We start from the raw sequence: 19007 nt of genomic DNA, 5'->3' as shown, positions 1-19007 counted from the left end.
GGGTTTCTTTGCGATATCCTTTTCTTTTTTTTCCATGATTAACTATATCAAGAGTTTGGAAGTCTATTACACCTGTACTATTTGTAGTCTTTGTTTTTGTATATGTTTATTAACAATAAGCTAATTCCAATCTCTTTGTATCACTATTGTTATTATGTTTATGAACTTGAAAATTAATAAAAAGATTAAAAAGAAGAAGATGAAATCTTGAGTGCTTGACTGTGGCAGTATGGAAATTGCGGTCAATCAGAATCATGGAGGAGAACTCACTTGGCACTTAACCGTTAGATGTTCCAGGTCGTGGGAACAAGAGAATGACAAAACTGCCACATCTGCGTACCACAGAGATTTTATCTAGAAAACACAGATCCCCTGCCCCTGCACACTGCAAACCCCTCCCCCAATATTTTGCATTCTCGAAATCAGTTCGGTCAAAGTGGATTTAGGAAGCTAAAATCAAACAGAACCCTTAAGGATTATTAAAAAGAAAGCCAGAAAATCCCAAAGAGGCAATTAATAAAGCTAAGAAGCGCTTGGGAGGTAGGTTCATAGAGAATCAAAAGGCATTCTATACATACATCAAGAGACAGAGAGGAACTATACAGCGGGTGGAACCATTCAAGGATAAAGGGAAAATGTGTTTGGAGGCAGAAGATGCTAAATGTGTACTTTGCATCTGCATTTAACAGAAGAGCTTGGAAGATCAGTGCAGAGTGTGCTAATTTGCTAAGACATTTCAAGATAAAGGCGATGGTAGTGTTACGTTGCTTAAAGAACATTGAAGTGGATAAATCCCAGGTTATTGAGAGAGGCAAGAGACGCGATTGCTGGGGCTTTGACCAAAATTTTCATGTCCTCTCTAAACAGAGGACAGATCCTGGAGGACCAGATTAGCCAATGTTGCTCCACTATTCAAGAAGGGGAACACAGATAAACCTGGAAACTATAGACTTGTGAGTCTCAATTCTGTGATAGGTAAGATTTGGAGCGGCTTCTTAGAGATGGGACTGATGAGCATTTGGAAAACCATGGCCCAATTAGGGACAGTCAGCATGGCTTTGTGGGAGCAAGTCATGTCTTACCAACTTTAAGCTTTTCGAGGAGGTGATAGTAGAATTGTGGATGTTAGCTACATGGATTTTCCCTAGGTGTTCAACAAGGTACCTCATCCAAAAGATTAAATAGGATCCATAGTGAATTGAACATTTGTATTTAGAATTGACTTGGACAGTGAGTACAGAAGGGTAGGACAGTGAGTACAGAGGGCAGTGGTTGATGGGACTTATTCTGGCTTCTCACTGCCACCATCAGGAAAGTGGTATAGGAGCTTCAGAACCCACACCACCAGCTTCAGAACAATTATTACCCATCAAGTATCAGGCTCTTACTTCACTCATCCCATCACTGACCTGCTTCCACACCAGGACTCACTTTCAAGGACATTTCATCTTATATTCTCAATAATCATTGCATATTTATTTATTATTCCTTTATATTTACACAGTTTGTTATCTTTTGCACATTGGTTGTTTGCCCATCCTGTTGGGCACAGTCTTTCATTGATTCTATTATATTTCTTGGATTTTCTGAGTATGCTGCAAGAAAACAAAGCTCAAGGTTGTATCTGGTGACATATATGTAACTTTGATAACAAGTTTCCTTTGAACTTTAAAGGTCTGTGACTACTAGTGTTCCACAGGGATCTGTACTGGGATCTCTGCTGTTTGTGAGATATATAAATAACCTGGATGAAAACATAAATGTGCATGTAAATAAATTTGCAATAAGAAGATTGGGGGTGTTGTGGATAGCATAGAAGACTGACAAAGCTTACAGTGGGATATAGATCATTCACAGATAAAAGTGAAGAAATGGCAGATGTTTGAGCTGGCCAAATGTGAAGTGTTGCACTTTGGGAGATCAAATAAAAAGTGACAGTCCACTGTTAATGTGCAGAGCCATCTTGGGGTGCAAGTTCAAAGCTGCCGGAAAGAGGATACACAAGTTGATAGGGTGGAAAAGGTGGCATATGGTACACTTGCCTTTATTAGTCAAGGAATGGAGTTCAAGAGTCAGCAAGCTATGTTGTAACTCTACTCAGGCTACATCTGGAGTATTGCATTATAGGAAGGTAATTGAGACTTTAAGTACGGAAGAAGTTCACCAAGACGCTCCCTGAAACATAGGGCAAGAGTTGTAAGGAAAAGTTGGACAAACTTGCATTGTTTTCTCTGGAGTGGTGGGGCTGAGGGGAGATCTAAGAGGTTTATAAGACATTGAAAGGCATAGATAGAGTAGACAGACAATGTTTCTTTTCTCAGGGTTAAAATGTCTAAACTTAGAGGACATGCATTTAAAGAGAAAGGGACAAGTTCAAAGGAGATGTGCAGGGCAAGATTTTCTTTTAAAACAGAATGGCGGGTGTCTGAAATGCTCTGCCTGAATCAAATACAATAGAGACATTCAAAAGGCTCTCAGATATGCATGAAATGGGAAGATACAGTATGCGCTTTAGAGAGGCAGAAGGGATTAGATTAGTTGGGTATTTGATTATTAATTTAGTTAGACTGGCAAAACACCGGGGTTGAAGGGTCCGTTCCTGTGCTGTATGCACTACATGATTATTTCCAACTGTGAACAAACCCAACTGTGAACAAACCCAACTGTGATTATTCATTCCAGAATAGGTTTTTTTCCCCGGGACCCCAATAGAGAGAGATCCTTTTCCAGAGGTACACAGCACAAAGATTGATTCTGAAGACTCGCCTGTCAATAATATTCCTCATGCTGCACCTTAACTAATCTGCAACTACTACCTCTTACTTCTCACAGCTCAAAAAAATCAAACCATTCGAAACAACCGTAGCCCACTGAGTTGTTAGTTACACATTAATTTGTCGACATTGGTTAAGTATATTTGTAGCTTCAAATAAGCAAACAACACAGAGGTATTAAGTTTAGTAACTAAAAATGCATTTTTCAATATTGTCTATTAAAATCAGCCCTACCATTTTCAGGTATTTGTTCCATATCCCATGGGCTTAATTTCTCCAACTCATTATTATCCCAGCTGGAAAAAAAATTACACATCAATTAGTAAATTAAAATATATTCTCAAAGTCTTAAAAGGATAAGTTTCTACCACAAATGCATCATAACAAGTCCACTTGAAAGCTACAGTAAATCAAGATCAGACCACATTTAATAACAAGTTAATGCAGAAAATCAGGTAATTGGAAAGGGTTCATTCACAAACTTTTACTTGCAATTGTATTTTGAAAGATTGCATTATTAAAGGGCAAAGAAAAATAACAATATATTGTAAGCTGCAAAACATTTATAGGTAATCCTCATGTTAAAGGGGTAGTGGTTGTGTTCTCTATCATTATTTTCTGTAATGAGAAGCTCCAGCATTGAAAGTAGAAAAAAATAATTTTGTTTTATTTACTTTTGATCCCTCACACAAATTCTATATTGATGAAGTTTGTTTCTTAAATTTATAGCAGTGATGCAAAAACATTATGCTGGAAACACTCAGGCAAATTGTGCAGAGAGCTCAGATTTCAGGTGAAACACCCTTTCTCAAAACTGGGAGGTGGGGGGAACAAACTCAGTTTTAAGCTATAGAAAAACTGGACAAAGATGGATAAATCAAAGTGAATATTATCCATAAGTATTCAAGATTCAAGTTTATTTGTCACTTGTACATCAAAACATCCAGTGAAATATATTGTTAACGTTAACAACCAACAGACTTGAGGCAGCCCACAAGTGTTCTGGTGCCAACATAGCATGCCCACAATTCTGATCACTACATTGCACAGAAGATGTAGAGGCTCTGAAGAGGGTGAAGAACAAGTTCACCAGGATGCTGTTTGACTAGAAAATATCAGCTACAAGGTGGGGTTAGACAAACATCTCCTTACCACCCTTCAGAGTTAGATTGGAGGGTGGCAAATGTTATTCCTTTGTTCAAGTAAGGAGTAGGGGGTAACCCTGGGAATTATAGACCAATAAAGTCTTTTCAGTGGTGGGCCAATTACTGGAGTAAAAACAGGATTTACAAATATTTGGAGAAGCAGTCTGATTAGGGATAGTCAGCACAGCTTTTTGAAGGACAGTACATGCCTCAAGCCTGGCTGACTTTGAGGATATGCCAAAGCACATTGATGAAGGTAGAGCTACGGATGTGGTGTATACAGATTTTAGTAACACGTTTGATAAGATTCCCCATGGTAGGGTCATTCAGAAAGTCAGGAGGCATGGGATTGAGGGAAACCTGGCCGTGTGGATCCAAAATTGGCTTGCTATAGAAGGTTGTAGATGGAGCGTACTCTACCTGGAAGTTGGTGATCAACAGTGTTCCTCAGTGATCTGTTCTGAGATTTCTCCTCTTTGTGATTTTTGTAAATGATTTGGTTGAGGAAATGGAATGATGGATAACATGGAAGCTTAGTGGAGTTGTGGGCATCATTGTACGGTATTTAGTGGTTAGCACAATGTTTCACAGTACCAGCGACCTGGATTCAATTCCTGCCGCTGTCCATAAAAGGAGTTTATACATTCTCCCTGTGACCACATGGGTTTTCTCCCACATTCCAGAGAGGTACCAGTTGGTAGGTTAATTGATCATTGTAAATTGTCACATGATTAGGCTAGGATTAAATTGGGGGGGGGGGAGGGGTTGTTCGGCGGTGCGGCCCACAGTGCTGGAAGGCAACCTCTGCGCTGTATGTCAAAAACAATTCCTGCGCTGTGTGGAGAGCTGTTGTAGGTTGCACCAAGATACTGACAGGATACAGAGCTGGACTGAGAAGTATATAGAGTTCAGCCTGAAAAAGTGTGCAGTGATTCATTTTGGAAGGTCAAATTTCAAGGTAGAATACATTGTTAAAGGCAGGATTCCTAACAATGTAAAGCATCAGAGGGATCTTGCAGTTCAAAGTTCAAAGTAAATTTATTATCAAAGTACATATATGTCACCATATACAACCCTGAGATTCATTTTCTTGCGGACATTCACAGTAAATACAATAAACACAATATAATCAATGAAACACTGCATCCAACAGGACAGATAACAACCAAATTGGAAAATTTAACAAGTTGTCCAAACACAAAAAAAATGAATAAGCAAGCAATAAATGTCAAGAACGAGATGAAGAGTCCTTGAAAGCGAGTCCAAAGGTTGTCGGAACAGTTCAGTAATGGGACCTTTTGGTTCAAGATGCTCATATCCATAGATCCCTCAAAGTTGCCCTGCAAGTTGATAGGGTTGTAAAGGAGGAATATGATGTCTAGGCTTTTAATAGTCAGAAGTCTGAATTCAGGAGTTATGATATAGTGTTGAAGCTCTTTAAAACCCTGGTTAGATCACACTTGGAATATTGTGTTCAGTTCTGGTTACCTTATTATAGAAAGCATGTAGAAAGTTTAAAAAAGGTGCAGAAGAGATTTACCAGGATGCTGTCTGGACTCCAGAGCATGTCTTATGAGGATAGGTTGAGTGAGCTAGGGCTTTTGTCCTTAGAGCAAATGAGGATGAGCGAAGAGGTGCACAAGATGATAAGAGGCATTGCCAGAGACTTTTGCCCAGTACAAATATGAGGGGTCATGATTTTAAGATGATTGGAAAGAAGCATGGGGGGGGGGTGGATGTCAGAGGTAAGTTTTTTACGCAGTGGTAGGTGTGTGGAATGCCCTGCCAGGGGTAGTGGTAGATTTAAGATATATTAAGGGCATTTAAGTAACTCCTGGATACAAGATGAGAGAAAAATGGAGGTCTATGTAGGAAGGAAGGGTTAGATCAATCTTGGAGATCAGCATAACATTGTGATCCAAAGGGTCTATACTGTGCTGTCATGATCAATGTTATACATCAGCACCAGTGCACAACAAGACTGCGTGATTAGTGCTCTGCCCTACTCACCTTATACCTATATTTGTGTGGTTAATTACAACTCTAATGCCATGTTCAAGTTTGCTGATGACACATCTGTTGGTCAAATCAAAGATGGTGACTTATCAGCAGAGAGGAGGAAGATTGAAAATCTGGCTGAATGGTGTGACAACAACCTCTCTCAGCATCAGCAAAAGTGAAGAGCTAGTTATTGACTATAGAAGGAAGCCGAAAAACAATGAGCCAGTCCTCATTAGAGGGTCAGAGGTGGAGTGGGTCAATAACAGTAAACTGCTTGGCATTACCACAGAGGAGCCAACACAAAGAAGACACAATAGTGCCTCTATTTTCTTAGGGGTTTGTGCAGATTTAACATCATCTAAAACTTTGACAAATTTCTGTAAGAGTATAAGGGAGGGTTTAAACTAGATTTGCAGGGAGATGGGAACCAGAGTGCCAGAGCAGATAGTGGAGCGGGGATGAAAATAAATGATGTTAAAAGTTCATGCAAAGTCACAAATAGAAGGGTTGTGTGTGGTAGTAACAAGCTTCTGAGGTGTGTCTATTTCAATTCAAGGAGTATTGTGGGGGAGGCAGACGAGCTGAGGGCCTGGATTGACACATGGAATTACGACATTATAGCCATTAGTGAAACTTGGCTACAGGAGGGGCAGAACTGGCAGCTTAATGTTCCAGGGTTCCAATGTTTCAGACATGATAGAGACAGAGGAATGAAGGGTGGGGGGGTGGCGGTGGCCTTGCTAGTCAGGGAAATTGTTACAGCAGTGCTCAGGCAGGACAGATTAGTGGGTTGTCTACCGAGGCCATATGGGAACACAAAATAATCTGCAGATGCTGTTGTCAAAGGAACACTCACAATGCGCCGGAGGAACTCAGCAGGTCAGTCAGCATCAGTTGAAAAGATTAGTCGACGTTTCGGGCCGAAACCCTTCGTCAGGACTGAAGGAAGAACTTTGGGGAGGGTTTGAAGAATGCTGGTAGGTGAAAAAAACAGTAATTTGAAAGACAAAGGGGTGGGGGAGGGGAAGCAGGGACATGATTGGCAGGCGAACAATAGTAGAAGGAGGCGGAACTATGAGGAAGGTGATGTGAAATAGGGATAGAGGAAGGGAGGGGGAGGGAATTACCGGAAGTTGGAGAATTCTATGTTCATACCAGGGGGCTGGAGACTACCTAGACAGTATATGAGGTGTTGCTCCTCCAACCTGAGTTTAGCCTCATCATGGCAGTAGAGGAGGCCATGTATGGACATATCTGAACGGGAATGGGAAGCAGAGTTGAAGTGGGTGGCTACCGGGAGATCCTGTCTGTTGTGGCGGAGTGGAGGTGCTCTACGAAGCGGTCCCCCAATCTGCGTCGGGTTTCACCGATGTAGAGGAGGCCGCACCGGGAGTACCTGATGCAATAGATGACCCCAACAGATTCGCAAGGAAAGTGTTGCCTCACCAGGAAGGACTGTTTGGGGCCCTGAATGATGGCAAGAGAGGAGGTGTAGGGACAGGTGTAGCACTTACACTTACAGGGATAAGTGCTGCGTGGGAGATCTGTGGGGATGGACGTGCGGATAAGTGAGTCGCGGAGGGATCGATCCCTGCGGAAAGCGGAGAGGGGTGGAGAAAGAAAGATGTGCTTAGTGGTGGGTGGAGCTGAGAAACAAGAAGGGTATGACCACATTAATGGTGTTGTATTATAGACCACCCAATAGTCAGCAAGAATTGGAGGAGCAAATCTGCAGAGAGATAGCAGACAACTGCAGGAAACATAAAGTTGTGATAATAGGGCATTTTCATTTTCCACATATTGATTGGGACTCCCATACTGTTAAAGGTCTAGACGGATTAGAGTTTGTAAAATGTGTTCAGGAAAGTTTTCTAAATCAATATATAGAGGTACCAGTTAGAGAGGATGCAATATTAGATCTCCCATTAGGAAATGAGTTAGGATTGGTGACGGAAGTGTGTGTAGGGGAACACTTTGGTTCCAGTGATCACAACACCATTGGTTTCAACTTGATCATGGATAAATATAGATCTGGTCCTCGGGTTGAGGTTCTACACTGGAAAAAGGACAAATTTGAAGAAATGAGAAAGGATCTAAAAAGCGTGGATTGGGACAGGTTGCTCTCTGGCAAGGATGTGATTGGTAAGTGGGAGGCCTTCAAAGGAGAAATTTTGAGAGTGAAGAATTTGTATATTCCTTGGGATTAAAGGCAAAGTGAATAAAAATAAGGAACCTTGGTTCTCAAGGGATATTGGAACTCTGATAAAGAAGTAGAGAGAGATGTTTGACATGCATAAGAAACAGCGAGTAAATAAGGTGCTTGAGGAGTATAAAAAGTGCAAAAAAAACTTAAGAAAGAAATCAGGAGGGATAAAACACATGAGGTTGCTTTGGCAGTCAAGGCGAAGGATAATCCAAAGAGCTTCTACAGGTATATTAAGTGCAAAAGGATAGTAAGGGATAAAATTGGTCCTCTTGAAGATCAGAGTGGTCGGCTATGTATGGAACCAAAAGAAATGGGGGAGATCTTTAAATGTTTTCTTTGTTTCTGCATTTACTAAGGAAACTGGCATGGAGTCTATGGAAATAAGACAAACAAGAAGTGAGGTCATGGAACCTATACAGATTGAAGAGGAGGAAGTGCTCTTGAGGCAAATCAGAGTAGATAAATCCACAGGACCTGACAAGGTATTCCCTCGGACCTTGAAGGAGACTAGTGTTGAAATTGCAGGGGCCCTGGCAGATATATTTAAAACGTCGGTATCTACGGGCGAGGTGCCGGAGCAGGATCAGGATAGCTCATGTTGTTCCATTGTTTAAAAAGTCTCTAAAAGTAAAAGTAAGTAAGTTTGACATCGGTAGTAGGTAAATTACTGGAAGGAATACTAAGAGATAGAATCTACAAGTACTTGGATAGACAGGGACAGAGTCAACATTGCTTTGTGCATGGTAGGTTATGTTTAACCAATCTATTAGAGTTTTTCAAGGATGTTACCAGGAAAGTGGATGAAGGGGAGTCAGTGGACGTTGTCTACATGGACTTCAGTAAGGCCTTTGACAAGGTCCCGCATGGGAGGTTAGTTAGGAAGATTTAGTCGCTAGGTATACATGGAGAGGTAGTAAATTGGATTAGACATTGGCTCAATGGAAGAAGCCAGAGAGTGGTAGTGGAGGATTGCCTCCCTGAGTGGAGGTGTAGTGGACAGTGAGGAAGGTTTTCAAAGCTTGCAGCGGGATTTGGACCAGCTGGAAAAATGGGCTGAAAAATGGCAGATGGAGTTTAATACAGACAAGTGTGAGGTATTGCACGTTGGAAGGACAAACCAAGGTAGAACATACAAGGTAAATGGTAGGGCACTGAGGAGTGCAGTAGAACAGAGGGACCTGGGAATACAGATACAAAATTCCCTAAAATTCTACAGGTAGAATATCACAGGTAGATAGGGTCATAAAGACAGCTTTTGATACATTGGCCTTTATAAATCGAAGTACTGAGTATAAGAGTTGGAATGTTACGGTGAGGTTGTATATGGCATTGGTGAGGCCGAATTTGGAGTATTGTGTGCAGCTTTGGTCACCAAATTACAGGAAGGATATTAATAAGGTTGAAAGAGTGCAGAGAAGGTTTACAAGGATGTTGCCGGGACTTGAGAACTGAGGTACAGAGAAAGGTTGATAGGTTAGGACTTTATTCCCTGAAGCGTAGAAGAATGAGGGGAGATTTGTTAGAGGTATATAAAATTACGATGGGTATAGATAGAATGAATGCAAGCAGGCTTTTTCCACTGAGGCTAGGGGAGGAAAAAACAGAGGACATAGGTTAAGGTGAAGGGGGAAAAGTTTAAAGGGAACGTTAGGGGGGCTTCTTCACACAGAGAGTGGTGGGAGTGTGGAATGAGGTGCCAGATGAAGTGGTAAATGCGGGCTCACTTTTAACATTTAAGAAAAACTTGGACAGGTACATAGATGAAGGGATATGGTCCAGGTGCAGGTCAGTGGGACTAGGCAGAAAAATGGTTCGGCACAGCCAAGAAGGGCCAAAAGGCCTGTTTCTGTGCTGTACTGTTCTATGGTTCTATCCTGATTGGTTGCATCATAGCCTGGTATAAAAACAGCAATTCTCAAGTGGTGGATACAGCTCAGTCCATCACAGGCAAAGCACTCCCCCATCATTGAATATCGTCACAAGAAAGAAGCACCCATTATCTGGACCCTGCTCTCTTCTCGCTACTACCATCACGCAGGAGGTATAGAAGCGTTAGGATCTGAACCATCAGGTCTAGAACAGCTATTGCCTTTCCCCCATCAGGCTCTTACACCAGCGTAGATTATTTTACTCACTTCAATGCTGCACAACCTACAGGCTCACTTTCAAGGATTCTACAACTCAGTATTATTTTTAAAATTTATTACTTGCAGGATTTTTCTTCTTTTGCACACTGGATGTTTTGTCAGTCTTTATTAAATATAGTTTTTCATAAATTCTATTGTATTTCTTTATTTTCCTGTAAAGGCCTGTAAAAATGAATCTCAAAGTAGTATATGATGACATTGTTTGTGGCATCCGTTAGTCTCGCGAGACCATGGCTCTGCACCTGGAAAGTCTTGCTTCAGTCTGTGTTGGTAGAGCAGCGTCTGCTGTGGCTGTAGAGGCCCACATGGGAGTGACAGTCTCGGCTGCAGCAAATGCATTTGAAGGTGCTGCCCTCCGGTGTTGTCTTGGTGCTGTTTTTCCGACGAGTGAGCTTTTCTTCAGTAGCAAGCCTCAGCTTCTCCTCTCCTCCTTTGAGACCTCTGCGTAGCTCCAGCCTCCAGCAACAGCAATCACTTGTGATGTCCTCCCACCTCTCGACGTTCATGTTCAGTGACTTCATGTCTCTCTTGCAGACATCTTTGAAACGAAGATGGGGCCGTCCTTGTGCTCTCTTGCCGGAGGCCAGTTCCCTGTAAAGCAGGTCTTTCGGGATCCTCCCGTCTGACGTGCGGTGTACGTAGTCCAGCCAGCGGAGTCGGCATTGTTGGAGCAGGGTGAAGAGGCTGGGTATCTGGGTGCGGGCCAGGACCTCATTGTTGGTGACTTGGTCAACCCACTTGATGTCCAGGATGCGTCTCAGGCTGCGAAGGTAGAAGGTGTTGAGATGCCGCTCTAGTCTGGAGTAGGTCTCCAGGTTTCACTGCCCTAAAGCAGTGTGCTGAGGATGCAGGCCCTGTAGACTGCAACCTTGGTGTGCGTCGTCAGCTTTCTGTTCTCCCAGACTCTCTTTGTCAGCCTGGCAAATGTTGAGGCTGCTCGTCCGATCCGTCTGTTGATCTCGGGGTCTAGGGAGAGGCTGTCTGTGATGGTGGAGCCAAGGTATGTAAACTCGTGAACTACCTCCAGCTCGTAGTTGTTGATGGTAATGGCAGAGGGGTGCTCAACGCCTTGGCCCAACACGTTGGTCTTCTTCAAGCTGATGGTCAAGCTGAAGTCCTGGCAGGCTCTTGAGAAGCTGTCCATGAGGCATTGCAGTTGCTCTTCAGAGTGTGTTGCCAGTGCAGCGTCGTCGTCTGCAAACAACATCTCTGATGAGTACTTCATGAATCTTGGTTTTCGCCCTCAGCTGGGACAGTCTGAACAGCCTCCCGTCCAATCTGGAGTGGAGGTAGACACCATCAGTTGATGTTCCAAAGGCGTGCTTCAGCATGACTGCGAAGAAGGTGCCGAACAGGGTGGGCCATGAATCTCAAGGTAGTATATGATGACATATACTTTGATAATAAATTTACTTTGAATTTAAAGACTGAGAGGCCACCTGAGAGAAGTATATATAATCATAATTATAGCCAGAGCCATTTTCCCAGGGTGGAAATGTCAAATACCTGAAGACATAGCCTAAAAGTGAGGGGGCAATGTTTAAAGGAAGCATGGGATGAGTTTCTTTTACATAGAGCAAGAGGTACCTGGAATATGCAGTCAGTGGAAATGGTTGAAGGAGATAACACTTAACAGGTATTTAGACGGGGATGTGAACAGGCAGGAAATAGAGGAGATATAGATCACATGGAGACAATAAGATTAATTTGAATGGCATCATATTTGGCACAGACATGGAGGTCTGAGGGGCCTGCTCTTGTGCTGCATTGTTCCATCCTTTATAAAAACAGAAAATGGTGGAAATACTATGCAACTCAGACAATGTCCGTGGGAAGAGAAACAAAATGATTTCGGTCAAAGATCTGTCTTGCTGAGTATTTCCAGCATTTTCTGTTTTCTTCATATCCAGCATCTGCAGTTTGTTCCCCCCAGTTTCACTTATTTGTTGAGTATCTATGAGGAGTTAATTTTGAAAACAGAAGCTAATAGGTGAAAGAAACAAAATGGTAAAAAACCCTTTTCTGATATCACAAATAATATAGACACACAAATTCGGCCAGTTCAGCATAAAAAAAGCCAATGATCAGGAGTTGAAGAATTAAATACTGAGATTAGAAAGCTGCAGATGAGAAACACACACAAAGTGTTGGAGAACTCAGCAAGTCATACAGTACATATGGAGTGGAAAAGGCAGGTCTGATGAGGGGAAGGACTTTAAAGGGGCGGTACAAAGAGTTCCAAGCTAATACGCTCCCCCTAGAGTGAAGGGCACGGTTGGCAGGATTAGAGAACATAAAAATGGCATGAGATACCCTTGCCATAAAAATTTAAAGGAGATTTCTAAAAGACTTATTAAGTAAATTGAGGGTGAAAGGGAAACTAGGGACAGAATAAATCCTAGCAAGAGTCAGTGTGGTCATCTATGTGCAGAGCCATAGGAAGTATGCAAGTCTTAAATAAATACTCCTAGTCTGTGGAAAAAATAGAACAATGATATCCTGAAACATAACATTACAAAAGAGAAAAAAGAGAAAAAGGTTGGGTAACTCTGGAACTTTGCCATGTGTTCCCTTGGAAAATGCAGAAAGCAAGGGATGAAGCTGCTGGGGCCAGGTAGGAATTTTTATATGCATGTGGTACTGGAAGAGTGGAGGGTGGCTAATGTCATGTCCTTAATTAAAAAGGGCTGCAAGGATGGGGCAAGAGACAGGTGACATGAGGCAGGCAATGTCAGAGACCAGACATGAGACCTGGATTAGGCCATTCAGCCCATTGAGTCTGATCCACCATCATGGCTGATTCCGGATCCCACTCAACCCCATATACCTGCCTTCTTACTATACCCTTTGGTGCCCTGACCAATCAAGAAACTATCAACTTTCACTTTAAATATACCCAGAGACTTGGCCTCTACTACAGTCTGTGGCAGAGCATTCCACAGATTCTCCACTCTCTGGCTAAAAAAATTCCTCCTCATCTCTGTTCTAAAAGATCGCCCCTCAATTTTTAGGATGTGCTCTCTAGTTCTGTATACCCCCACCCACATTCTCTCCACATCCACCTTATCCTTTCAACATCTGGTAGGTTTCAATGAGATCCCCACAAATTCTTCTAAATTCCGGTGAGTACAGGCCCAAAGCTGTCAAATACTCCTCATATGTTAACCCCTTCATTCCAGAATCATCCTTGTGAACCTTCTCTGGACTGTCTGAGCATGTTTCTGTTAAGGTTCCCTTTTTTTCTCTTACTGTACCTAGTGTAGTAAATGGCCATTGTGTGTTCTTCATGCTGGATGTTAAGAGTCCTGGGAAACTCATAGTCTCTCAGGGAACTATACCTGCGTGAAGTGCATCTGACTGCAGCTCCTTGAAAACTGTGTTAGGGATCTGGAGCAGCAGCTGGATGAGCTTCGGCTTGCATGGGAGAATGAGCAGATAATCGATTAGAGTTACAAAGAAGTAGTCACCCCTAAGTTGCAGGAGGCGAGTAACTGGGTGACTGTCAGGAAAAATGGAAATGTGAATAGGCAGTTAGTGCAGAGCACCCCTGTGGCTATTCCTGTCAATAATAAGTATACAGTTTGGATACCTCCCAGGGGAACAGCACGGAGACCAGGTTACTGGCACTGAGCATGGGCCTGTGCAGCAGAAAGGAAAGGAGGAGGAGAGGGGAGCAGTAGTAATAGGGGACTTAGAAGTCAAAGGAATAGAAAGGAGATTCTGTGTAAGTGAACGGGTGGTATGTTGCCTTCTAGGTGCCAGGGTAAGGAATTCTCAGATCACATCTGCAACATTTTGAAGCGGGAGGGAGAGCAGCCAGATGTCCTGGTACACATTGGTACCAATGACAAAGGAAGGGAAAGTGAAGAAGTCCAGAAAGGGGAATTTAAGAGAGCCAGGCAGAAAGCTGAGAAGCAGGACCTCCAGGGTAGTAATTTCTGGATTGCTACCTGTGCCATGCACCAGTGAGGGTAGAAACAGGATGATTTGGCAGATTAATGCATGGCTGAGAAGCTGGTAGAGAGGGCAGGGCTTCAGGTTCTTGGATCATTGGAATCTCTTCTGGGGAAGGTATGACCTGTTCAAAAGTGACAGGTTGCACCTGAACCCAAGGGGTACCAGTATTTTCGGGGGCAGGGTTGTTAGAGCTGTTGGGTTGTTAGAGCTGTATAATTTTAACAAATTTGTCAGAAGTATGCAAACCAGAGTGAAGGGACTCAGGATAGGAGGATGGTAACAAAGCAAAGATAGTTTGCAGTCTCACTGTCCAGAAGGGCGGGCAGATGATAGGACATAATTGCAGCCAGCAGGATGAGTATCAGTGCATTGGGGATGCAGAATCAAAAAGGGTAGCAAGTACAGTACTCAAAGTGTTATATCTCAATGCATGGAGTATAAAAAATATGGGGATGATCTTACTGCACTATTACAGATTGTCAAGTATGATGCTGTATGATGGAGACATATGCATCCTAGCGATAGAGAATATTCCTTTTTTTCACATGTTCATAATAAATATTTGAGAATCGACTATTTTATAGCTGACCCTCGACTTTTAATGTTCAGAAACGTGAATATGATGCAATTGTTATTTCTGATCATGCTCCCTTAAATTTAATAGTTGATTCGAAAGATGTTGTTTCTGTAAGATCACCTTGGCGTTTTCCAGAACATTTGTTACAAAGTTCAGATTTTGTTGAGTTTATTGAAACTCAGAGTTTTTTCTCTTTAATAATATAGGAAACATCTCAAAGTTAGTAATTTGGGATACGTTAAAAGCTTGTTTACGTGGTCAGATTATTTCTTATTTAGCTAAGTTGAAGAAACAGACAAGAGTGGAATTAGATAAAATTGCTAAACAAATTAAAGATTTAGATAATATCAATGCAATCTTTCCAAATGTTGGTTTGTTTAAAAGAAGAGTGGAATTACAATCACAATATAATTTTTTATTTGCTTAAATTAAAAAGTCAGTTTTATATTTTTGGGGATAAAAATAATCGGCTCTTAGCTTCCCAATTAAGGGCTGCTAGAGCTAAAAGACAAATTTTAAAGATCCCTGAAGATAATGGAGATATAGTAAGTAGTTATGAGGACATCAATAATATTTTTCAGGATTTTTATTCCCATCTTTATAAAACTCAGTTTCCTGCAGATCCCTCCAAAATGAAGGCTTTTTTATATAAGATTAAATTTCCTCAAATTACTGCTGAAGATTAACAGACCCTTGATGCTCCAATTGAGCATGAAATTCAGAAATGGTGTAAATTAAGTATAATAAAAAAGAAAATTTTAATGCAAACAGTTGATAAATCAATGTGAAACTTGATGCTGTTTGTTGCTTGAAAGCTTCTCAATATTGGGTGTCAGACTTGTTGATGCCAAGAGTAAGACATTATCCAGATGGGCATCAGCCAATCTTGTTCTCAAATGGTTCTTGGTGTGCTTCATTTTTGAAAATAATTGCTCACACAGATAAGTGCCGCTAAACAGTAATGCCATCTTTTTTGTATGGTCCACTAAGTTAGGATACTTCCCACTTGGATATTTTCTATAGAAGTCAAGCACTGACCCATCTTCAGAATGAAATTTCAATCTCAATATGTCATCACACTGCATCTCAATCATTTCCATTTGAAATATTTCTGATGCAGTGTCCACTTCCACATCAAATGGAGTAGCAAACAGCTTGAACTCATTCGCATGCAAGCAAATATCAGCAAAATGAGATGAAAACTCTTCTCTCAATTCTTGCACCATATTCACAAAAATGTCTGGATCTTGTGCTTTACTTTTTTGAAAAGTGAGAAAATGTGCACAATTTCCTTTTTGAAGCCGGTACTCCCACAATTGCAGTTCCTTTCCACTATGGCGGGTCTCATAATGTCGCCTGATATTTGTCACCTTCTTCACAGCAACATTTTCTCGGCAAATGAGACAAACTGGTTTCCCAGCTTGCTTGATGAAGAAGTAACCTAGTGTCCAAGTGTCTTAGAAATTTTGGCACTCAGTGTCTACCTTCCTGCGTTTTGCATTCATTGCCATCGGAATTTTTTTCTTCGATTTTATTTCAAAACGCGAGTTATTCAACAAGTATCGTAGCACATGTAAATATCTGGATATTTAGCATGGATTTCTTGTTAAAACACATTGACGCTGTTTCTGTTTACAAATTTGAATGATCCTCGCTTGAAACACTCAGAATTAGGAAAATCACTCGCTGGCCGGTCAAAATACCTTCGCCCTAACCTAGCTTGCCTACCCCTGCCCTAAACTACCTAAGTCTCTCGTCGGCTCTCTGTTTCCTCAACACTACCCGCTCCTCCAGCTATCTTTGAATCATCCGCAAATTTAGCCAGAAATCCTTAATACCATAGTCCAAATCATTGACATACATCGTAAAAAGTAACTATTCCAACTCCAACCCCAACTCCACTGGTAACTGGCAGCCAGCCAGAATAGGATCCCTTTAATCCCACTCTGTTTTCTGTCGACCAGCCAATGCTCCACCCACGCTGGTAACTTCCCTGTAATTCCTATCTTGCTAAGCAGCCTCATGTACAGCACCTTGTCAAAGGTCTTCTGAAAATCCAAGTACACCCTATCCTCGTTATATGCGGATTCACAGTTATGCGATGAACCTATTTCTACCGTCTCGTTATATGCATCCAAAATTCAGTTATGCAAGGAGCACTGCCTTCCCGCCAATACAAGTCATTTGCGCACGCTTCACAGTCTCACTGCTGGGACGAAAAGCACTGCTTTCCCGCCAATACAAGTCAGGTGCGCGCGCCTCACAATCTCTCTCCTGCCACTCTCGCATTGGTTTTGGTAAGGTGTGGATGCATGATCTTAAACTTCTGTTGGTTTTACCTACAGTGCAGTGATTTTGCGCTTGAAATATTTCACTATGCCTCCTAAGCATCCGATGTCATGTCTTGGGCTGTCAACCGAGCGGCAGAGAACCGCTGTAACACTTGAAAAAAAGTTGGAAATTATAAACAGCGCGGCATCAGCTGAAGGTAATGCAGCTCTGGGACGCTACTGCCGGGAACAGAACCTTGCCTTTAAAGTTCTTTTGTTGCTTGACAATGCGCCAGTCCACCTAAACATTTGGACAGCATTCATCCTAACATAACAGTGCGTTTCCTGCCACTTTAACACAACATCGCTGATTCAATCACTCGACCAAGGTGTAATCCACCTTCAAGGCGTGCGTACTTTTTTTTACCGCAAACTATCTCTCAGATGCTGCAAGCAACAGACAATTTTGAAAATCCCGGGAGCTTACCAATGGTGAGGGAATGGTGGAGGTCGGAACACTTGGCACAAATGGCGATGGACATGGACCGCGTTTAGAACGGAGTCAGCATTTCAGTCATTCCCTGCCGTCAACCCTTCTTCCCTACAAGCAAATTTAAAACAAAATGCTTGGAAGCAAACAATCCTGACCACTTTATTCAAATCGGTAACATCTTCTGCCAGCAGTTCTAAGAATTCTGAGAGTCTTCCTTCACCCCTTGCTGTGCTTCATATGATCCTGACGACCACAACCATCCACCTTATCCATGTAAAGCTGCCCAACACCACAACAACCACTCATCTCCCGGAGTGAACACACTTGCCACTGTTGGTGAGTACTGTACACTCTCGGATGTTAACTTTCTATGATTTATTACATTGAATATTACCTTAATTTGATTAAATATAATACAAATGTTGTCTTGTAGTACTGCTTTTGTGTCGTATTGGTATGAACATGTGAATAAATTACAGATAAAATATATTTAGGAAGCCCTCTGGAACACATCCCTATTTTCTCTATTTAAATAATTATACACATTTTGCGATTTCACATTATGCGTCAACTTCGAGGAACATATCCCCCGCATATAACGAGGATAGGGTGTATCTCCTACTGCATCTCCTTTGTCTACCCTGCTTGTAATTTCCTCAAAGAATTGCAGTAGGTTTGTCAGGTAGGATCTTCCTTTCAGGAAACCATGCTGGCTCATCTTGTCATGTGCCTCCAGATACTCCGTAATCTCATCCCTACCAATCAATTCCAACAACTTCCTAACCACTGATGTCAGGCTAACAGGTCTATAGTCTCCTTTCTGCTTCTTAAATAGCGGAGTAACATTTGCAATTTTGTAGTCCAATGCCAGAATCTATCAATTCTTGAAAGATCATCAGTAACACCTCCACAATCTCTCCAGCTACTTCCTTCAGAACCCGTCTTAACCCATAAATCATCGTCATTAGGGTTTATCCTTTCAGCCCATGAATTGGGTCTTGATGAAGGGCCTCAGCCTAAAATGTCGACTGTTTCCTCTTTCCGTAGATGCTGCCTAGCCTGTTCATCCAGCATTTCGTGTGTTTTGTGTGTGACTTCCAACATCTGCAGATTTTTCTCGTATTTGAGATTTTAAGCACTTACTTGAATAAACTATATAAACCTGATGCGATTAACGAAACAATACAAAGTAAGATTAATAAAATACAGCTACTGGAAGTGAAAAAGGATCTCCTGCTTTCCCGGTGTATATGACAAATAAACTCTTCTCAAGTTTCAAGCTGGGAACAGGCATTGATTATAACCAATGTTTCGATAATAAACTCTGCCACCTTATTCAGGGATGATGCCTGGGTAAGTCTAGTCCAGTGGTATATATACCCTCGTAGTCAGTCCCTCGTGATTAATTACTCCTCATCCAATCAAGTTTTCGCTCTC

The 19007-nt window shown here is 41.9% G+C and overlaps 1 protein-coding gene across 4 annotated transcripts in view; it reads right to left on the bottom strand.

Moving 5' to 3' along the window:
- Positions 1–19007, bottom strand: part of brwd3 (bromodomain and WD repeat domain containing 3) — a 278952-nt gene that overhangs the window by 91453 nt on the left and 168492 nt on the right. For all 4 annotated transcript variants that reach the window (XM_063060431.1, XM_063060433.1, XM_063060432.1 and 1 more), the window contains exon 29: positions 3009–3070. In XM_063060431.1, coding sequence (XP_062916501.1) covers positions 3009–3070 — 62 coding nt within the window. The remainder of the gene's footprint in view (positions 1–3008; positions 3071–19007) is intronic.

The sequence above is a fragment of the Mobula hypostoma genome, chromosome 10 (assembly GCF_963921235.1).
Source record: "Mobula hypostoma chromosome 10, sMobHyp1.1, whole genome shotgun sequence".
Lineage (NCBI taxonomy): Eukaryota > Metazoa > Chordata > Chondrichthyes > Myliobatiformes > Myliobatidae > Mobula > Mobula hypostoma.
Note: the sequence above shows the minus strand (reverse complement) of the source record. Positions and strands in the feature narration are given on the sequence as shown.